Consider the following 14,984-nt stretch of genomic DNA (forward strand, 5'->3'; position numbering starts at 1 on the left):
AAAGGGCCTGTGGGAGATCTGGAGGTATGGAGGAAGGACAGTGGCGGCTGTAGGGTGCTGACTGGCAGGACACTTTTCTCTGAGAGACCTAGACAGGAGCAGTCAGCCTGTGGGTGTCACTGGGTTCATATGGAACCATGTGGGAAGCCAGTGCATGCCACCACTATGGAAAACAGGTGGAGAGAGTGGGAGTCAGCTCCTTAGAACACAGCACTCCGATTAGGAGACCAGAGCTGGGGAACAGAATAGAGGAGACACTGCTGCCTGGCAAGGGAGGCACACTGTACATGGCTGACCTGCTGGGACAGGAACCTCTCCCATTGAACTTCAGACAAGGCTAAACAGGGCCACTTGTCTCCCACTGCCCAGGGAGCCACAGGATTTTACTTTTTAAAAGATTTTAATAAAATTAACAAATAAATATTCTAAATCATACAGACTACGAGGATAGAGGTCAGAGAGAGTCTCCTCCAGGAAGGACCCTGGTGTGGAGCTGACCTGGGGAGGGGAACATGATGGTGGAAGGGGTTCTGGGCTTTTGTAGTCTGTCCCTTTCTGGCATAGAGGAGGCAAAGAACAAAGGGCCCTGGAGGAAGCAGTGACTCTCAGGTGTAAGGGGACAGCTAGCTTGTAAGATAGACAGGCTCAGTGGCCTGGGGTGGGGAGGAGAGAAGTCTCTGGCAGCTCTTGGCAGCACTCACTCTCGGACGTAGACCCTGGTGCACACCACGTCGTCTGCTGTCATGGTCTAGAAGGATAGAAGCAGTTAGCTGGTGAGGCTCCTGGCACCTTGGTTTTAAAGGGGAAGATTGAGAGGTAGATGTCTTCACTTCCAAGCCCAAACAGGCAAGAGCAGATGTAAGGATGCCTGGGTATCACTGCTAGGGATCAAGCAGAAACCCACTTCCTCATGGAGTCCAGAAGCAGGAGAGGATAGCCTACTGGAAAACTGTGGGCTCCTCTGGGCACATTTTTGTTACAGAAAACAACCCTATCAGGAGGATGAAGAGAATGGCCACAGTGGCTTTTGGACCTGCTGCAGCCTGGAGCCTGGCACAGAAGGCTGAAGGCAGCAGGGGTCTTCCAGAGGATGGGAGGGGCCGAGGGGTAGTGCTCACCAGTATCAGCTCTCCATCATTGGTCAGTTCTCTGGTCCAGGAGGTCTTGGGGCCCTCTCCCTTCAGAAGCCTCTGCTCACAGACCATTTTGTTTTCACTCTCCCATTTTACCAAACTCTGCAAGAGGCCAGAGGCCAAATGGGTTGAGCTCACAGTAAGGGCCAATGCAAATGAAAGGAGACAGACCCCTTCCCAGCTCCCTGCGCTCCCAAGGACTCCTTCATGAGAGTAGAGAGTAGAGAGGGAAACTGGACAGTGAAAAGCATGGCAAGTAGGTGCTGTGACGGGAAGGTGCCCTCCCTGGTCCTCACCTTACAGGGTCTCCCATCCACAGTCTGCTCCTCAAATTCCTCGCCAATCTTGAAGTTAATCTCCGTGGTTCGAACAGTGGTGGAGGTTTTGATGTAGAAAGACTCACCCTCCTGTTTGATCTCTACTGTTGGCTTGGATGCTGCAGCCACAGCGATCTTCCTCAGCATCATATTCACCCCTGCAGGGAGAGAGGATTGGCCCTGCTACACCCTGCCATGAGACAGCTGGAAAAACCCTATGGGAGGCCTAATGGTATGTGTGGGGGGGTAGGAGATAGGAGTGGGGTGGTGATAAGGGTGGCAATGGTGAAAGGCTGTAGAGAGAGAGCAAGGGGCAGAGAATACAACCTGGACTATGACCAGTTGTAGACAGGACTCACCAAGTTCCAGAAACCCACTCCTAATATCCTGAGGGGCAGCTTCCCCCATGGGCTACATGGCAGGCTTTCAGTCTGGCCTTTTACCACAAGGCTGGAGACCTGCTGAGGTAGGCTTATCAGAGTTACTACGTGCCCTGTGCCCACTTGTAGGGTAGAACAGGCAAGCAAGGTTACTTTCCTCTCTGCCCCAGCTATCTACCCTGTTTGGGATGAGGTGAGGTCCTCATTTGCACAATTTCTGCCCCTTGAGGAGTGAGGAACGGATTCTGAGCAGAGGGAGCTGCTCCTCCTGCAGAAAGACAGAGGCTTGGGGAGTAAGTTCCAGAAGCTGGGGTACTCCCGCTCCAGGCTGCGTGACCCTGAGCAAATGACAGCTCAATGCTTTCTGGTTTCAGATTCCTCAACCGTCAAATGGAAATAGCTTCCTCAAATTGTCCTATGGCTCCATGTTTAAGAACTTAGGATACACAAGGTCAAGTACACCTTCATATTTTCTGAAAACATTATTGTAGATAGAAGCAAATAAAAAGACAAAAACATGGTGGCACACACCTTTGATTCCAGCACTTGGGAGGAAGAGGAAGGCGGATCACTGAGTTCGAGGCCAGCCTGGTCTACAGAGCAAGTGCCAGGATAGGCTCCAAAGCTACACAGAGAAACCCTGTCTCGAAAAACCAAAAGAAAAAGAAAAAAGAAAAAAAAGAAAAAAGAAAAAGCCAAAACTAGGCTTGGACAAAGTTCCCTGTGCCAGGCTGCTCTCTGATGCTCTTAGGTCTCCTTCAAAGGAATTCTCTGCTGTCCTGAGAAGAGGAAAGGGGAAGAAAAGGGTAGCATTCCCTCCCTCCCTCTGATGTCTCAAGCCCCAAGATACTCTAGGCCTTCCCACTTCGCCTCTGTGTATTCAGAGTCTCTGTGTCCTCATATACTTTTCCTTCCCTGCTCCCCAGTTATGAAGAGGCCTGTGAAAATGGAGAACATCTCCCTGCTCGCCCATCCAGAAGGTAGGGGAACCAACACGAGGCTCTACCCCCACCTCTCCAAGCCTGTCTGTGGAGGTGAAGAACCAACCCTTCAAGGGTACAACAGGGGGCAAGATGCTCAAACCAACATCCCCCCCCCTCGCCACATACACACAAATACTCATGCATCCCATAGCTCTGGGATAGTTCCTGAGAAGAAAACTGACACTACACTAAGCCTCAAAGCTGACTCACCCCATCTCAACAAAAAGCCCTGCTGTGTTGGCCCTGACTATCATGGTGAGCCCTGAGCCTCCTCCATAACATCGACCCTTGAACAGGGACTGAGGAGTCTGCAGAGGCTGAGTTCAGAAGATGATACCCTCCACCTTGTCCTTGGTGTCTGCAAAGCTGGGGGCCTGGCTCAGATGGCCTTGGCTGACACAGGCCAGTTTGTGTAACAGGTCTGTTTTCAATCTGCCCCCTAGCAAGTCGCGTGGCTCTAAGAGACCCTGCAGGGAGGACAAACATTCTGAAGGCAGATAATAGGGTTGGGCCTTTCTTTCCAGCTGGAACCTGGGGGTGATGCCAGGCTCCCATATCCACCAGGGAGCCGGGCCAGAATTCAGAGCAAATGGGGGACAGAGCAACTTCGGGGAGCAAGATTTTCTGCAAAGAAAATTTCTATCCTTTGATCTTTAATTTCAGCAGAGGGGGAAACAAGAAAAATGGGTATGACTCTAAGAATCATTCAGGTTAGCTGACACAAAGAACTAACAGCAAGGAAAGATGAGAACTGAGGCCCTACTGCCCTCGCAACATTCCTTTTAGTTCCAGATTCACTCTTGTATAGTCCCTAAATCTTCAAAGGGTATCCCCTGCTTCCCAGCCCAACCCGGGTTCCTCTCCAGTCCAGAAGTGGAAGGCATCCTGATCCTTAGGCTGTGGAGCTGTTTCCACTCCCTGGGGTGGTTAACTCCGTCTCTCCTCAGATGTGTCTCCTTTCCTATACTTTCTAGACCAGTCCCAACACGGAGGGCAGCAGAAATTGGGCAGGGAAGGTCCGAAAGAGCCGTCTGGGTGGATTCTGTGTTCCCACCCTTGGCTAACAGCCCAGCTGCGTTGGGTGCAGCTGGTCCCTTACTAGGAGGGACTTTTGGAAATGGGGATTGGTGTTTCACACGAGGACATTTGTTGAAATTCAAGAAAGTGGTAATTGTCCAGAGCGATTTTAGGGCTTTGGAGCCTCTTGCTGTAGGAAAATATTTGTCTCACAGGTGGGGGTGGGGTGGGGAGAACAGAGTGAAAAGTGCAAGTGGGGGAGGGTACCAGAGTTAGAGCGGTGGACCACCTGGTGGGCGGAGCCAAGTGTTGGCGGTAACGGACCTGTCGTGGGGATTGGGTTACTGTTAGGGTACTTGGAAAGAGTTTGGAATGTCTCCTAGGGCTCCCTGCCTGGGTACCGGATTCCCAGAGTTGAGCCAGATGCCCTCCTGGTCAGCAGGTCCAGGCGCCCTCCCTGGTCCAGGCGCCCAGGCTAGCCAACCCCCCACCCCACCCCCAGACTAACCTCGTGCTTCTGGTTTCTACTTGATTCACAGGCTCTGAGTCACCATTGAAGCTGGCACTGGTGGGCGCCCAGCCTCAGAAAGTACGATTTAAGAGTCCAGGGCCTGGTGCCCCAGGACCCAGGGTATCCGGCACGCCCCTTTTCTGGGATGCAGACTCCCAGGCGCCCACCCCCTGATTCGGCCTCCTTTTCTTTATGGCCTTCGCCTCCTCAGCTCCAAGGACTCCAGCGCCCTTCTTGCCCCCTTCCCAGAGCTCGAAAACCTTACCCAGGGCTTTGAGCAATTCCTCAAAGTTTTCCGATCGGATGATCTTCCAGTTGCCAGAAAAGTTAGGCATGGTGGCAGTGAGGTGGCTTTCTCTTTAGATCCTCAGCTGGAGCACTGGACGCTGAGTCCTTTAGCCCAAAGATACTTCGTTGCCCCCTCTGAGGAATTAATCCTTCCACACGGAGTCCGAGCCGTGTGGAAGACAATTGCAAAGCTGCTGGGCGCCGGAGCTCTAGGCTTTTATACCCAGCTGGTGCATGAGGCGGCCCCGCCCCCGCCCCGCCCTCCACCCCACCTGGGGGCCCTGCTCTGTGGCCACCTCACCCCTATCCTTTCCGGAATCCCGCCTGCTTCTAAGAAGCACGTGGGTGGGTCTAGGGTTCTCTAGGGGCCAAAATACCCTTCTCCCGCAACAGTAGGCGGACGGGCAAGCGTCAGAAGACAAGCACAAGGTTTGTGCCTCTGGCAAGAACAGGGCACGCCTCGCCTGGTCATGGATGCTCCGGTCTCACGGTCTGCAGGGCGAATGCAGGTCCCGTTTCACCAGTTCCTACTAGCCCTCTACCAAACTCGGTGCTCTGGACAGCTCGGCGCCAGACATCTGGAGACCCCGCTAGAGCAGTAACTGGGGCCTTGCAACTGGCAGTCGGACTCGGACGCCACTGGAGCCTGAACTGAATCCGGTGGCACAGCTTGGAATTCAAGCGTTCCTTTGGACGACTGGGGGATACCGCTCTGTCCTCCACCCCCTGACTCAGCCCTGGGTTCGAATAGTGCCTGGGGACGCCTGAAGTGAGCGAGCACGAGGCAACTCATTCATTCCTCCCCAAGCACTGGACGGACAACGAAGGGTTAAGCTGGAGCCCCGGGCGCGAGGCTAGGAGGGCAGAGGTCACAGCCAATCACTTGACACGACTCTTTATTAAGGCGCTTTCTCTGTGGCTCCGCTTTCCCGGGCCCCCTGGGCCCTGAGGAGGCGAGGCGGACCCCGAGCCCCCTGTGCGCTGCGTAGCTACTGGGATTGGGGGCGGGGAAGGCTGGTTGAGCCGGGAGGGGGTGGGTCTGGTAAGATGTCCACATCCTGAACTGAAAGTGCGGTGGGCCTGGCCCCTCAGAGGATTTTTTGGGGGGGGTTGGGGGGTGAAGCCTTAGTGGAAAGGCCTAGAGACCAGGAGCAGAAAGAACAGGCAGGGCCTGGAGGCACGCGGGTAACCGGAGGAGCCTTCGGGAAGCTCTTGCCCTTCGTTTCATCCACTACCAGCCTCCCGGGATCCTCTCTGAATCCCCCACACACACAGGCCCTCACACAAGGTCCCCCGCCTGACTCCTCCTTGTCAGCGTGACCAAGATTGGAGCAGGCAGCCCTGACCCGGTGGATCGAGGACTGGCAGACTTTGGTGGGAATCGAACTGAGCTGTGGACACGCCAAGAGGATTAACCTCAAGGCCAGGCCAGACAATGTCATGCGAGTCTGGCCTAGGTGGAAGATGAGGGAGGCTGCCTCTCAGTAGGGCTTCTGGACCGCCAACCCACCCCCTCCTGCCCCCGCACAGCCACCACCACACAGAAGAGAGTGGGACACTTCGGCCCGAGTCTAAAGTTCCAGATTTTAAAAAGGAGAGCTCATTGGGGGTGGAGGGAACAACATAGGGGCCATAGGAAGAAAGAGGATACCAGGTCGAGCAGTTTTACCACAGACTACTGCAGAGGTGGGGAGAAATGGGGGGGGGGCTGAGTAACACTCTTGAGTACAGGTTGAAGCGCTCCCCGCCCCGCCCCGCCCCGCGCCCCCAGCGTGGCCTTGCTGCTATAGATACATGAGAGGGTTTTAGGTTCTGACAGTGAAATCCAGCTTCTAACCCAAGAAATGGAGAGACCGGTGGAGAGAACAAGGCAGGAATCAGGCGCCTGCTGCCCACCCCTCCAGTGTGGCCGCTCTCTCTTCTACCGGCTATTGTACCCATCTCCACGTCTCCAGACTCCTGGGGCCCAGAGGCAGGAAAGCCCACTCTCTTACCCGGGTGGCATTCTCCCTCATGTAAGAGAAAAGGGCAGGACAAGCCCTAACTCTTCCCAGGAGCTTTGAGGACCTTACAGTCACCAGGCCTGGGATGGTAGTTGGAAGGAGAATCCTAGAGGGTAGAGCCTGGGAGGAGGTTTCCCCAGGTGGGAGTGGGAGCCCTGGGCCCACTCCCTACGCTTCATCCCCACCACCCCCTCCTCTAGCAACTGGCTAAGATTTCCAGAAACAGAAGTAAGACAAAGGGAAGTAGGACTGGGCGCGGAATTTCTTCCAGATGTGTTAGTGGTTTGGCTGCTCAGGATCAGAGCTTCAAGCACCCCAACTTGAGAGTGACGGTGGGGACAATATGCTGACTGGTTAGGGCTGGGGCTTCAGCCTCCAGCAGTCCTTTTATTCCGGGGGAATAGCAGGAGTGCTTAGGTAAGAGCTGGGAAAAGGAGACACTGAGAGATGAGAGAGCCTGGAGGCACTGGGATGAGGGCTAGCAGAGACAGGGATGGGGGATGCAACCGACGGGGGCAGGGGCTAGGGCCCCAGAGCTGTGTGATGGGAGGAGCTGCAGCCAATAAGAGTTCCATGCCCAACTCCTGGCTTTAATTTCCCACTGGGATCAATAAGGAAAGGAATTTCCCGGTGCCTCTGGCCTTTCAATTATAACCAAATCTACTGCAGTTCTGCCCCAAGTGACCCCATCCCCATGATCACACGCCTGGTGGGGCTCCCTCTCCTGCCAGAAGTTTGGAGACACAATAGGGAAGCAGAGGCAAGCTGAGGGTGGAATGAGGAAGAAACAGGAGCTCAGGAGACTGAAGGAATATTCCCCTGCTTTGTTCCATTGTGTGGCTAGGAGGAAGGTGGTCTCAGCTCAGAGCAGAGGAACAGAGATGGGCTGAGACGGCAGCAAGGAACAAGTGTAGGTAGAGTAGACTGTGTGTGGTGGAGGGTCGCAGTGTGGGACTTGGACACTTCTGCCATCTATATCCCTACCCCTGGGGCTGTGTAGAAGATGAGGAACCACCCAGACTATCATGGGAGAGGCGGAGTATGAAAGTCACAAAATCCCCACACTCAGCCTCAGCCAGGACTAGGGAGATGCTCTAAGGTCAGTCAACACCGGTGGAGGACGTCCCTCAGGCCAGTGTTATTGCCTCTACTGGGAAAGTCAGCTAGGCTGGTCTGGACACTTGTACAGAAGGTAGTGATGGGGCTCTGAGCCAGAAGAAGCTGTGTTTAGTTAGCCTTGTGTCTCCCGAGCCCTTGCATCCTCAGAACTGCACAGAGAGCTTAGAGCCAGCATCCTCCCTTCCATTAGGATCCTCTGTGAAAAAGGGACTCTTGTGCCTTCTCCTATCTCCCTGGCTTAGGGACCCAGCCTTTGTCATTGTAGCAGAATGGAGGGCAGTAGAGCCCCAAAGCTGAAGTACAGGGTCAGGGACCTAGGAAACAACTCACCTCCCAGAAACATTTGGGTGCAGGTGGGAACTCTCTGAGAACTAGGAAAGGGTGGTAGAGGTTCCTGAGAAACCCGAGGTTAAGGGGAGGTTCTACCCAAAAGCAGAGGAAGCAATGACCTGCAGGGTCAGCCTGAGGTCTGGCAAAAGGAGGCAAGCAGGGCCAGCAGGACAGCACAGTTGTCTGAGAGGAAACAATAGGAAGGGCTGGAGCAGAAGGAGGGGCTACCCCAAGCCAGATGAGGGTCTGTGCAGCACCCAGGCGGGGCCTCTGTTGTTCTTGGCTCTGCCATGCTTTTCCCAGCTCCAGCTGCCAACGCTCTCCTCAGGGCTGGGCTGGGTTGGGCTGGCTGAGCCAGGAAGACAGGAGGGTGGGGTAGGGATGCACTGGCTGAGGACGTGTCCAGACTGAGTCTCAGTCCCCTGCATGGAGATGACCTGCAGTTACATTTGTGTTGGCTCTTTGGTCTGATTCCTAGTATTGCATCCATCTGCCATCAGCACTGTCCTGCATTCAGCCCTAGCAGCCAGGAGAGGAGGGATGGGACTGTAACCATGGACAAGTCCTACAAGCGTGGCAGGTGGGTTTTATGGCACCTGGGGAAAGTGGCCTATTCTGAAAAGGTCACACAGCTCTGGACAGCCCAGCCTCCTCCAACTCTTCCACTTTGCCCAAGGCACAGGGGCTGGAGAACCCCAATCCAGTTACTTCCCTGGTGGTGCCTTTCCTGCCCTTTGAGGTAGGAAACAGAAAAAGAGCTGGACCTGGGACCTTCTGATTTCCCATACCTTTGATATTATCTGGTGGCTGGAGGAAGAAGAGACAGAGGCAAGCAGCCCAGATACTGGGCCTCTCCCCCCCGCCTTGTCATCTTGAATCAGAAGAGATAAGCAGGGTTATAAGTCTGGGCATGGAGATGGTTCAGTGGTTAAGAGCACTCATGCTGCTTTTTCAGAGGACCTGGATTTGATTCCTAGCACCCACATCACAATCTTCTCTAAGTCTAGTTCCAGGGGATTTTTTAAAAAAAAAAAAAAAAACTTCATTTTATATGCATTAGTGTGAAGGTATCAGATCCACTGGAACTGGAGTTACAGACAGTTGTGAGCTGCCATGTGGGTGCTGGGAATTGAACCTGGATCCTCTGGAAGAGCAGTCAGTGCTCTTAACCACTGAGCATCTCACCAGCCCCAGTTCCAGTGGACCTGTTGCCCTCTTCTGGCCTTTCAGGGTACCAGACATTTATGCAATGCACTATATATGCAGCCAAGCACATACACATAAATTAAAACAAGTAATAAAGCTTCAGATTAAAAAAGGAATTCAGAGTCTGGTTCCTTAGCCCAGCCAAGGCCTTGTTCTTCTCCTGACTTCCACTCTTATCCTTTCCAATAGCAAAGCCAGAGAGCTGGTTAGTGGGCAGGAGATGGGGAGGAGAGGTGGCCCCATAATGACCTAGATCTAATAGTCTGTTCTGGGCAGCATGAACAAAATGGGGAAAAGATGTATGAAGTGGCAAGTTCTGGTTTTCTTCTGTGGGTACCAGCTTTGGAAAATGCCAGGTGTCAAAGAAAAAACGACACTGCCCCAGAACCACCCCAAACTCTGGTCTGTCAGGGCCCCAGGGTGCCTCACTCCCAGAGGGCACTGACCTGAGGCCTATGAACTTGTTAGCCTAAGAGGGGGTTCCATGGTTAGCACTCTGGACTCTGAACTTGTTAGCCTACCAGAGCATATATGCTGTCCAAATGATGCTCCCCTCCCCCACTTTTTCCTGGCTGCCATTCCCCTTCTAACTTGGGCCAAGACATCTAAGTGGGAACTTTGGAACTTGGGGATTAGCAAGAACATATCTCTGGGTAATTAAAGAGGCCAGTATTTCATGAATTTTGTAGTTGCCAACTACACTCTTACTATCTCATGGTCTTGGTCTCATACCTCCCAAACCCTGGTTTTCCAATGATCTGGGTTGTCAGTGGTGGGTCTTCCTACCACACTGGTAGCTAGTTCAGAGCCATGTCCTAGGGCCCCGGCTCACAGGGACACCTTGCTACCTACTCTGCCAGCTAGCCCGGTATAGGGCAGCCAGTCTGGATTCTTTGGGTGTGGGCTCCAGTTCCCTCCCCAGCAGCCAGATCATGGCATTCCTGCCTTCTTCCTCTTTTGAGTTATAATCTGGAGACTCTCATAAACTATTTACAAGTAAGCAAGCAACTGTTCAGGCTAATTTAAGAGTCATCTGAGAGGAGAGAACTCCAATTGAGAAAATGCCTCCATACGATTGGGCTGTAGGCAAGCCTGTAGAGCATTTTCTTAGTGATCTATAAGGGCCTAGCCCATTGTTAGTGGGGCCAGGCCTGGTGGCCCTGGGTTCTATTAAAAAATAAAAAAGGCTGGAGAGATGGCTCTGCAGTTAAGAGCACTGACTGTTCTTCTAGAGATCCTGAGTTCAATTCCCGGCAACCACATGGTGACTCTCAACCACCTTAAAATGAGATCTGGTGCCCTCTGCTGGTATGCAGACAGAAGACTGTATATATAATAAATATTTTCTTTAAAAAAATTATTTTAAAAAAAAGCTGGGCGGTGGTGGTGTATGCCTTTAATCCCAGCACTTGGGAGGCAGAGGCAGGCAGATCTCTGTGAGTTCCAGACCAGCCTCCAAAGCCACAGAGAAACCCTGTCTCGGAAGAAAAAAAAAAAAAAAAAAAGGCAGGCTGTGCTGTGGCCAGGCAGTGGTGGCATATGCCTTTGATCCAAGCACTTAGGAGGCAGAGGCAGGCAGATTTCCAAGTCCAAGGCTAGTCTAGTCTACACAGTAAGTTCCAGAACAGTCAGGGCTACACAGAAAAATCCTGTCTCGAAAAACAGAACAAGCAGGCTGTGCAAACCATGGAGAGCAAGCCAGTAAGCAGCACCCCTCCATGGCTTCTGCATCAGCTCCTGCTTCCAGGTTCCTGTCCAGTTTGAGTTCTTGACCTAACTTCCTTCAGTGATGGACTATGGATATAGATGTGTAAGCCAAATAAACCCTCTCCTCCCAATTTGCTTTTGGCCATGGTGTTTCATCATATCAGTAATAACTCAAATTGAGGCACCAACTGAGCAGGATTCTGTTGTGGAGTATTTGTTTAACTAGGCAAAGATGGGTTACATTTGTTTATGATGCATTTGTTTAACTATGTAAAGATGTGTTGCACTTGTATTAAGTAAATAAAATTAACCTGGGCTCAGAGAGGCAGGGTTAGCAACTAGTTGACAGGAAGCAGCAGGGAGGAGAATAGGTGGATTTATTAGTTGGGGCGGTATGGAAGGGGACACCAGCAAAGAGAGAAAGGTAGCCAATTGCTACTCTTAACTCTCTGAGTTCACAGATTTTCACCCTAACCTTTGAATCTTGAGTTTCATTAGAATGATAGAGGTTTAGTTAAAGCTACCTTTAGTGGCAGCAACTCCTGGAGAAGTCAGCATATTTGGTGACACACCTGGTAAATCATTTAGGAGAAATCTTTCCCCAGTTAAGAATGGGGAACAGCCGGGCGTTGGTGGTGCACGCCTTTAATCCCAGCACTCGGGAGGCAGAAGCAGGTGGATTTCTGTGAGTTCGAGACCAGCCTGGTCTACAAGAGCTAGTCCCAGGACAGCCTCCAAAGCCACAGAGAAACTCTGTCTTGGGAAAAAAAAGAATGGGGAACACTATAATGTAGGGTGCTAAGACCCTGTCTGTATAAGTGCTACTATGGATAGTTTGATGGAAAATGTAAATAAGGGGATAAATGACCTAGCTGGAATTGCATGTGCTTCTTCAGCTCATTTTAAAGTGTAGTATGTAATTAAGAAATGCAGATTAGTAGTCGTCCATAATAATCAAACTTGTAGTCAAGTTAGGTTACAGAAAAAGCTTCTACACTGGTTCTGTTCTCATCCTCTCTCACACAGTAGCTAGGAGTAAGCCTACACTAATTTGGTTCATTCCTCTGTTCTAGAGCCTATTGTGGCTTCCCACTTGATGTAGTGTAAAACTCCAAATCCTTCTCAGGTATGGCAAGGTCCTGTTGTCTGCCTATGTCCCTCCCCTCCCTTCTGACCTAGCTAACTCTGCTCCAGCCATGCAGGCTCCCTTGCTTGATCCTTAAACACACAAGCACACATCTGCTCCAAGGCCTTTACACTTAGCTGGCAGTCCTCCTTTGGATCTTTACACAACTTGCTTCCTCTTATCTTTCAGGTCTGTGCATAAATGCCACCATCTCCAAGAGCTCCTCCTAAGACAAGAACATGTACCACTGTGGGGGGGGCACACATATACGCCCCCCCTTCTTCATGTCATCATCCTTGCCTATAAGTACCTTGGTGTCTTCTGGCTCACAATTAGGATTATGTACTCACCCTGACTGGAGTCTGGATTTCTCTTTTTTCCTCTCTCCCCTCTAGCTCATTCTGTTGCCAGGCAGACCACAGAATAGCTGGGACTACGGGTCTGCACCAACACAGTGTAGTTCAGAATCTGCCACATTCTCAGTCTAAGTTCTACAGACATGCTCAGAACTGGGAACCAAACTTGGGTCCTCGCCATGAGCAGCAAGGCCTCTAACTGACAAGCCATCTCACATGCCACCCCCAAGTTTTTTTTTTTTTTAAAGACAGGATCTCACTATGTAACCCTGGGATAGCATGGAACTATATAGACCAGGCTGGTCTTGAACTCACGGGGATCTGACTGCCTCTGCCTCCCAAGTGCTGAGATTGTATGTGTACAAACATGGGTATAATGTATATGCAGGATAAGAGGAAGCGAGTTATATAAAGATCCAAAGGAAAACTGCCAGATAAGTGATGGGTGCAGAAGCTGTAGAGTAGATGTGTGCCTGTGTGTTTCAGAAGCAAGTCACACGCCACCATACCTGGCTGGTTTCTTTTTTTTTTTAGATTTACTTTTGGGAGGCCAGGAGTCTTTAATCCCAGCAGAGGCAGACTCTTGGAGATTTAGGCCAGCTAGGTCTACATACTGAGCTTCAGTCAAGCCAGGACTATGTAGCAAAACCTGTCTCAAAACCTCAAATCTTGTGATCTTCCCATCTCTGCCTCATGAATGCTGGTATAACAGATATGAGCCACTAAAACCCAGCTTCACCATGTTGATTCCAAACTTTAGTTTTTAGCTACAGGTATCTTTAATCTGCTAAACTTGTCTGGCCTAACTACCTGGCTATCTTCAGGCAGCGCAGGAAGCCAGGAAATACCCACCCCATTTCCCTCACACCTGTTTCCTCACATCCTCTTCACTGCTCTTTGCACCTTGGTTCATCTGTTCATTCTCTTGCCCCAATTTCCTGGTCCTGCTGATGTCACCTACTGATACATGCTCCTCCATCTCCAGATAACTCACCTCTTGGCCCTTCCCCAATCCAGCTTCCATATAGTGCCAGTATTGTCTTCCAGAAACACAGACCTGTTCATAACTAACCTGCATTAAATCCTGGCTCTGAACAGCAAAAGCAGGGTGCAGGTTTCCTGGCTCTTCTTAGCCAAAGACAATACCATTCCCGGTGTCTAGCACACTGCCTGGTACAGTGGGCAAGGATCTGAGTGGTAGAACTCATGTCCTGCTAGATACTACTTAGATGCTAACTCAGGGCAGGGACTTCAGGCCTACTCAGCAAATCTGAGTGCCAATGCTGTCAATCTCTAACACTTGGCCTGGGAAAGATTTCTTACCTTCTTGATTTTACCCTCAATCTCCAACTGTTAAGTTTGAATACTACCTTGAGGGGCTGGAGTAATGGCCCAGCAGGTAAGAGCACTGGCTGCTCTTCCAGGAGACCTGGGTTTGATTCCCAGCACCCACAAGACAACTCACAACTATCTGTAAACCCAGTTCCAGGGGATCTGATACACTCTAATGGCTTCCACGGGCATCAGGCACACAAGTAGCGCACAGACATACATGTAGGCAAAACACCCATACACATAAAAACAACCAACCCAGCTTAGAGTGACATGGTGTATCTCAAGGCCTCAGCATAGTGCATGGCACAGTGACACTCCCATTGAGAACTGCACTCTTACTGTATCTACAGACACCACCCTTCAAAAACCAAGATCAGAGCACAGGATTGGGGACAAAAACCATTAAAACTCTAAGAACCAAAGTAATCTCATTGCCACAAATCATTAAATGGCAAAATGAAACTGTGAAGGGATGGAGATGGCTCTGAAGAGTAGGGACAGACCCATGCCTCAGCTTTTGGAGATGAGCTTTACCACTTAGTGTGTACCACTAAGGAGAGCTGTCTGCCAAGCACCCCCTCCCCCACCCCCCCCTTTATGCTCACGGATTCACTCCCCTGGTCACACACCCTCTATATGAGGGTGCCTATATGGCTTAGGGTGTCACTTTAGGTGTGACTGCTGAATTGTGATAAGAAAGACAAGGCATTGTTTGTGTCACAAAGGCTTACCAGAGCTTTAGATTATCCAACATACATGGTCTTCGTTGAGAACCATCCAGAGATCCTAGAAATCCTTAGAGAACTACATAGCCCTCCACACCTTGTGATGTCATTTAATATGAAGCTAAAAAGAATCCCCATGAGCTGGAAAGACGGCTCTTTCCAAAAGATCCCAGCTTGATTTCCAGCATCCATTTTCTAGAAATTCACAAGCCTATAACTTAAGTTCCAGAGGATCTGATACCCTCTCCTGTGCCCCATCCCCAACAAAGCACATATACATTGTGGAATAGAATATTTGTTTAACTAAGTAAAGATGTGTTGCTATTTTACCTTGCCTGCCTAAGGTACCTGACTGGTCTAATAAAAAGCTCAACAGCCAATAGCTAGGCAGAGGAGGTATAGGTGAGACTGGTGGGCAGAGAGAAAAAGAAAGAACAAGGAAGAAAGA

At 51.0% G+C, this 14,984-nt stretch overlaps 1 protein-coding gene across 1 annotated transcript; it reads right to left on the minus strand.

Annotated features, from left to right (window-relative positions):
- Positions 1–441: 441 nt before the first annotated feature.
- Crabp2 (cellular retinoic acid binding protein 2) lies at positions 442–9,082 on the minus strand. Its single transcript, XM_027393077.2, has 4 exons — positions 4,607–9,082; positions 1,430–1,608; positions 1,119–1,235; positions 442–748 (listed from the first exon to the last, which is right to left on the minus strand). The coding sequence occupies exons 1-4, from the start codon at positions 4,674–4,676 to the stop codon at positions 698–700; spliced, it is 417 nt and encodes a 138-aa protein (XP_027248878.1). The 5' UTR covers positions 4,677–9,082; the 3' UTR covers positions 442–697.
- Between the last annotated feature and the right edge of the window lie 5,902 nt (positions 9,083–14,984).

The sequence above is a fragment of the Cricetulus griseus genome, assembly GCF_003668045.3.
Source record: "Cricetulus griseus strain 17A/GY chromosome 1 unlocalized genomic scaffold, alternate assembly CriGri-PICRH-1.0 chr1_0, whole genome shotgun sequence".
NCBI lineage: Eukaryota > Metazoa > Chordata > Mammalia > Rodentia > Cricetidae > Cricetulus > Cricetulus griseus.

Excerpts from the sequence above, each read along its gene's own strand:
- Crabp2 (XM_027393077.2), bottom strand. The coding sequence starts at position 4,676 with ATGCCTAACTTTTCTGGCAACTGGAAGATCATCCGATCGGAAAACTTT. Across the intron at positions 1,609-4,606 it reads GGAATTGCTCAAAGCCCTGG|GGGTGAATATGATGCTGAGG; the intron begins GTAAGGTTTTCG and ends CTCTCCCTGCAG. Across the intron at positions 1,236-1,429 it reads TGGATGGGAGACCCTGTAAG|AGTTTGGTAAAATGGGAGAG; the intron begins GTGAGGACCAGG and ends GGCCTCTTGCAG.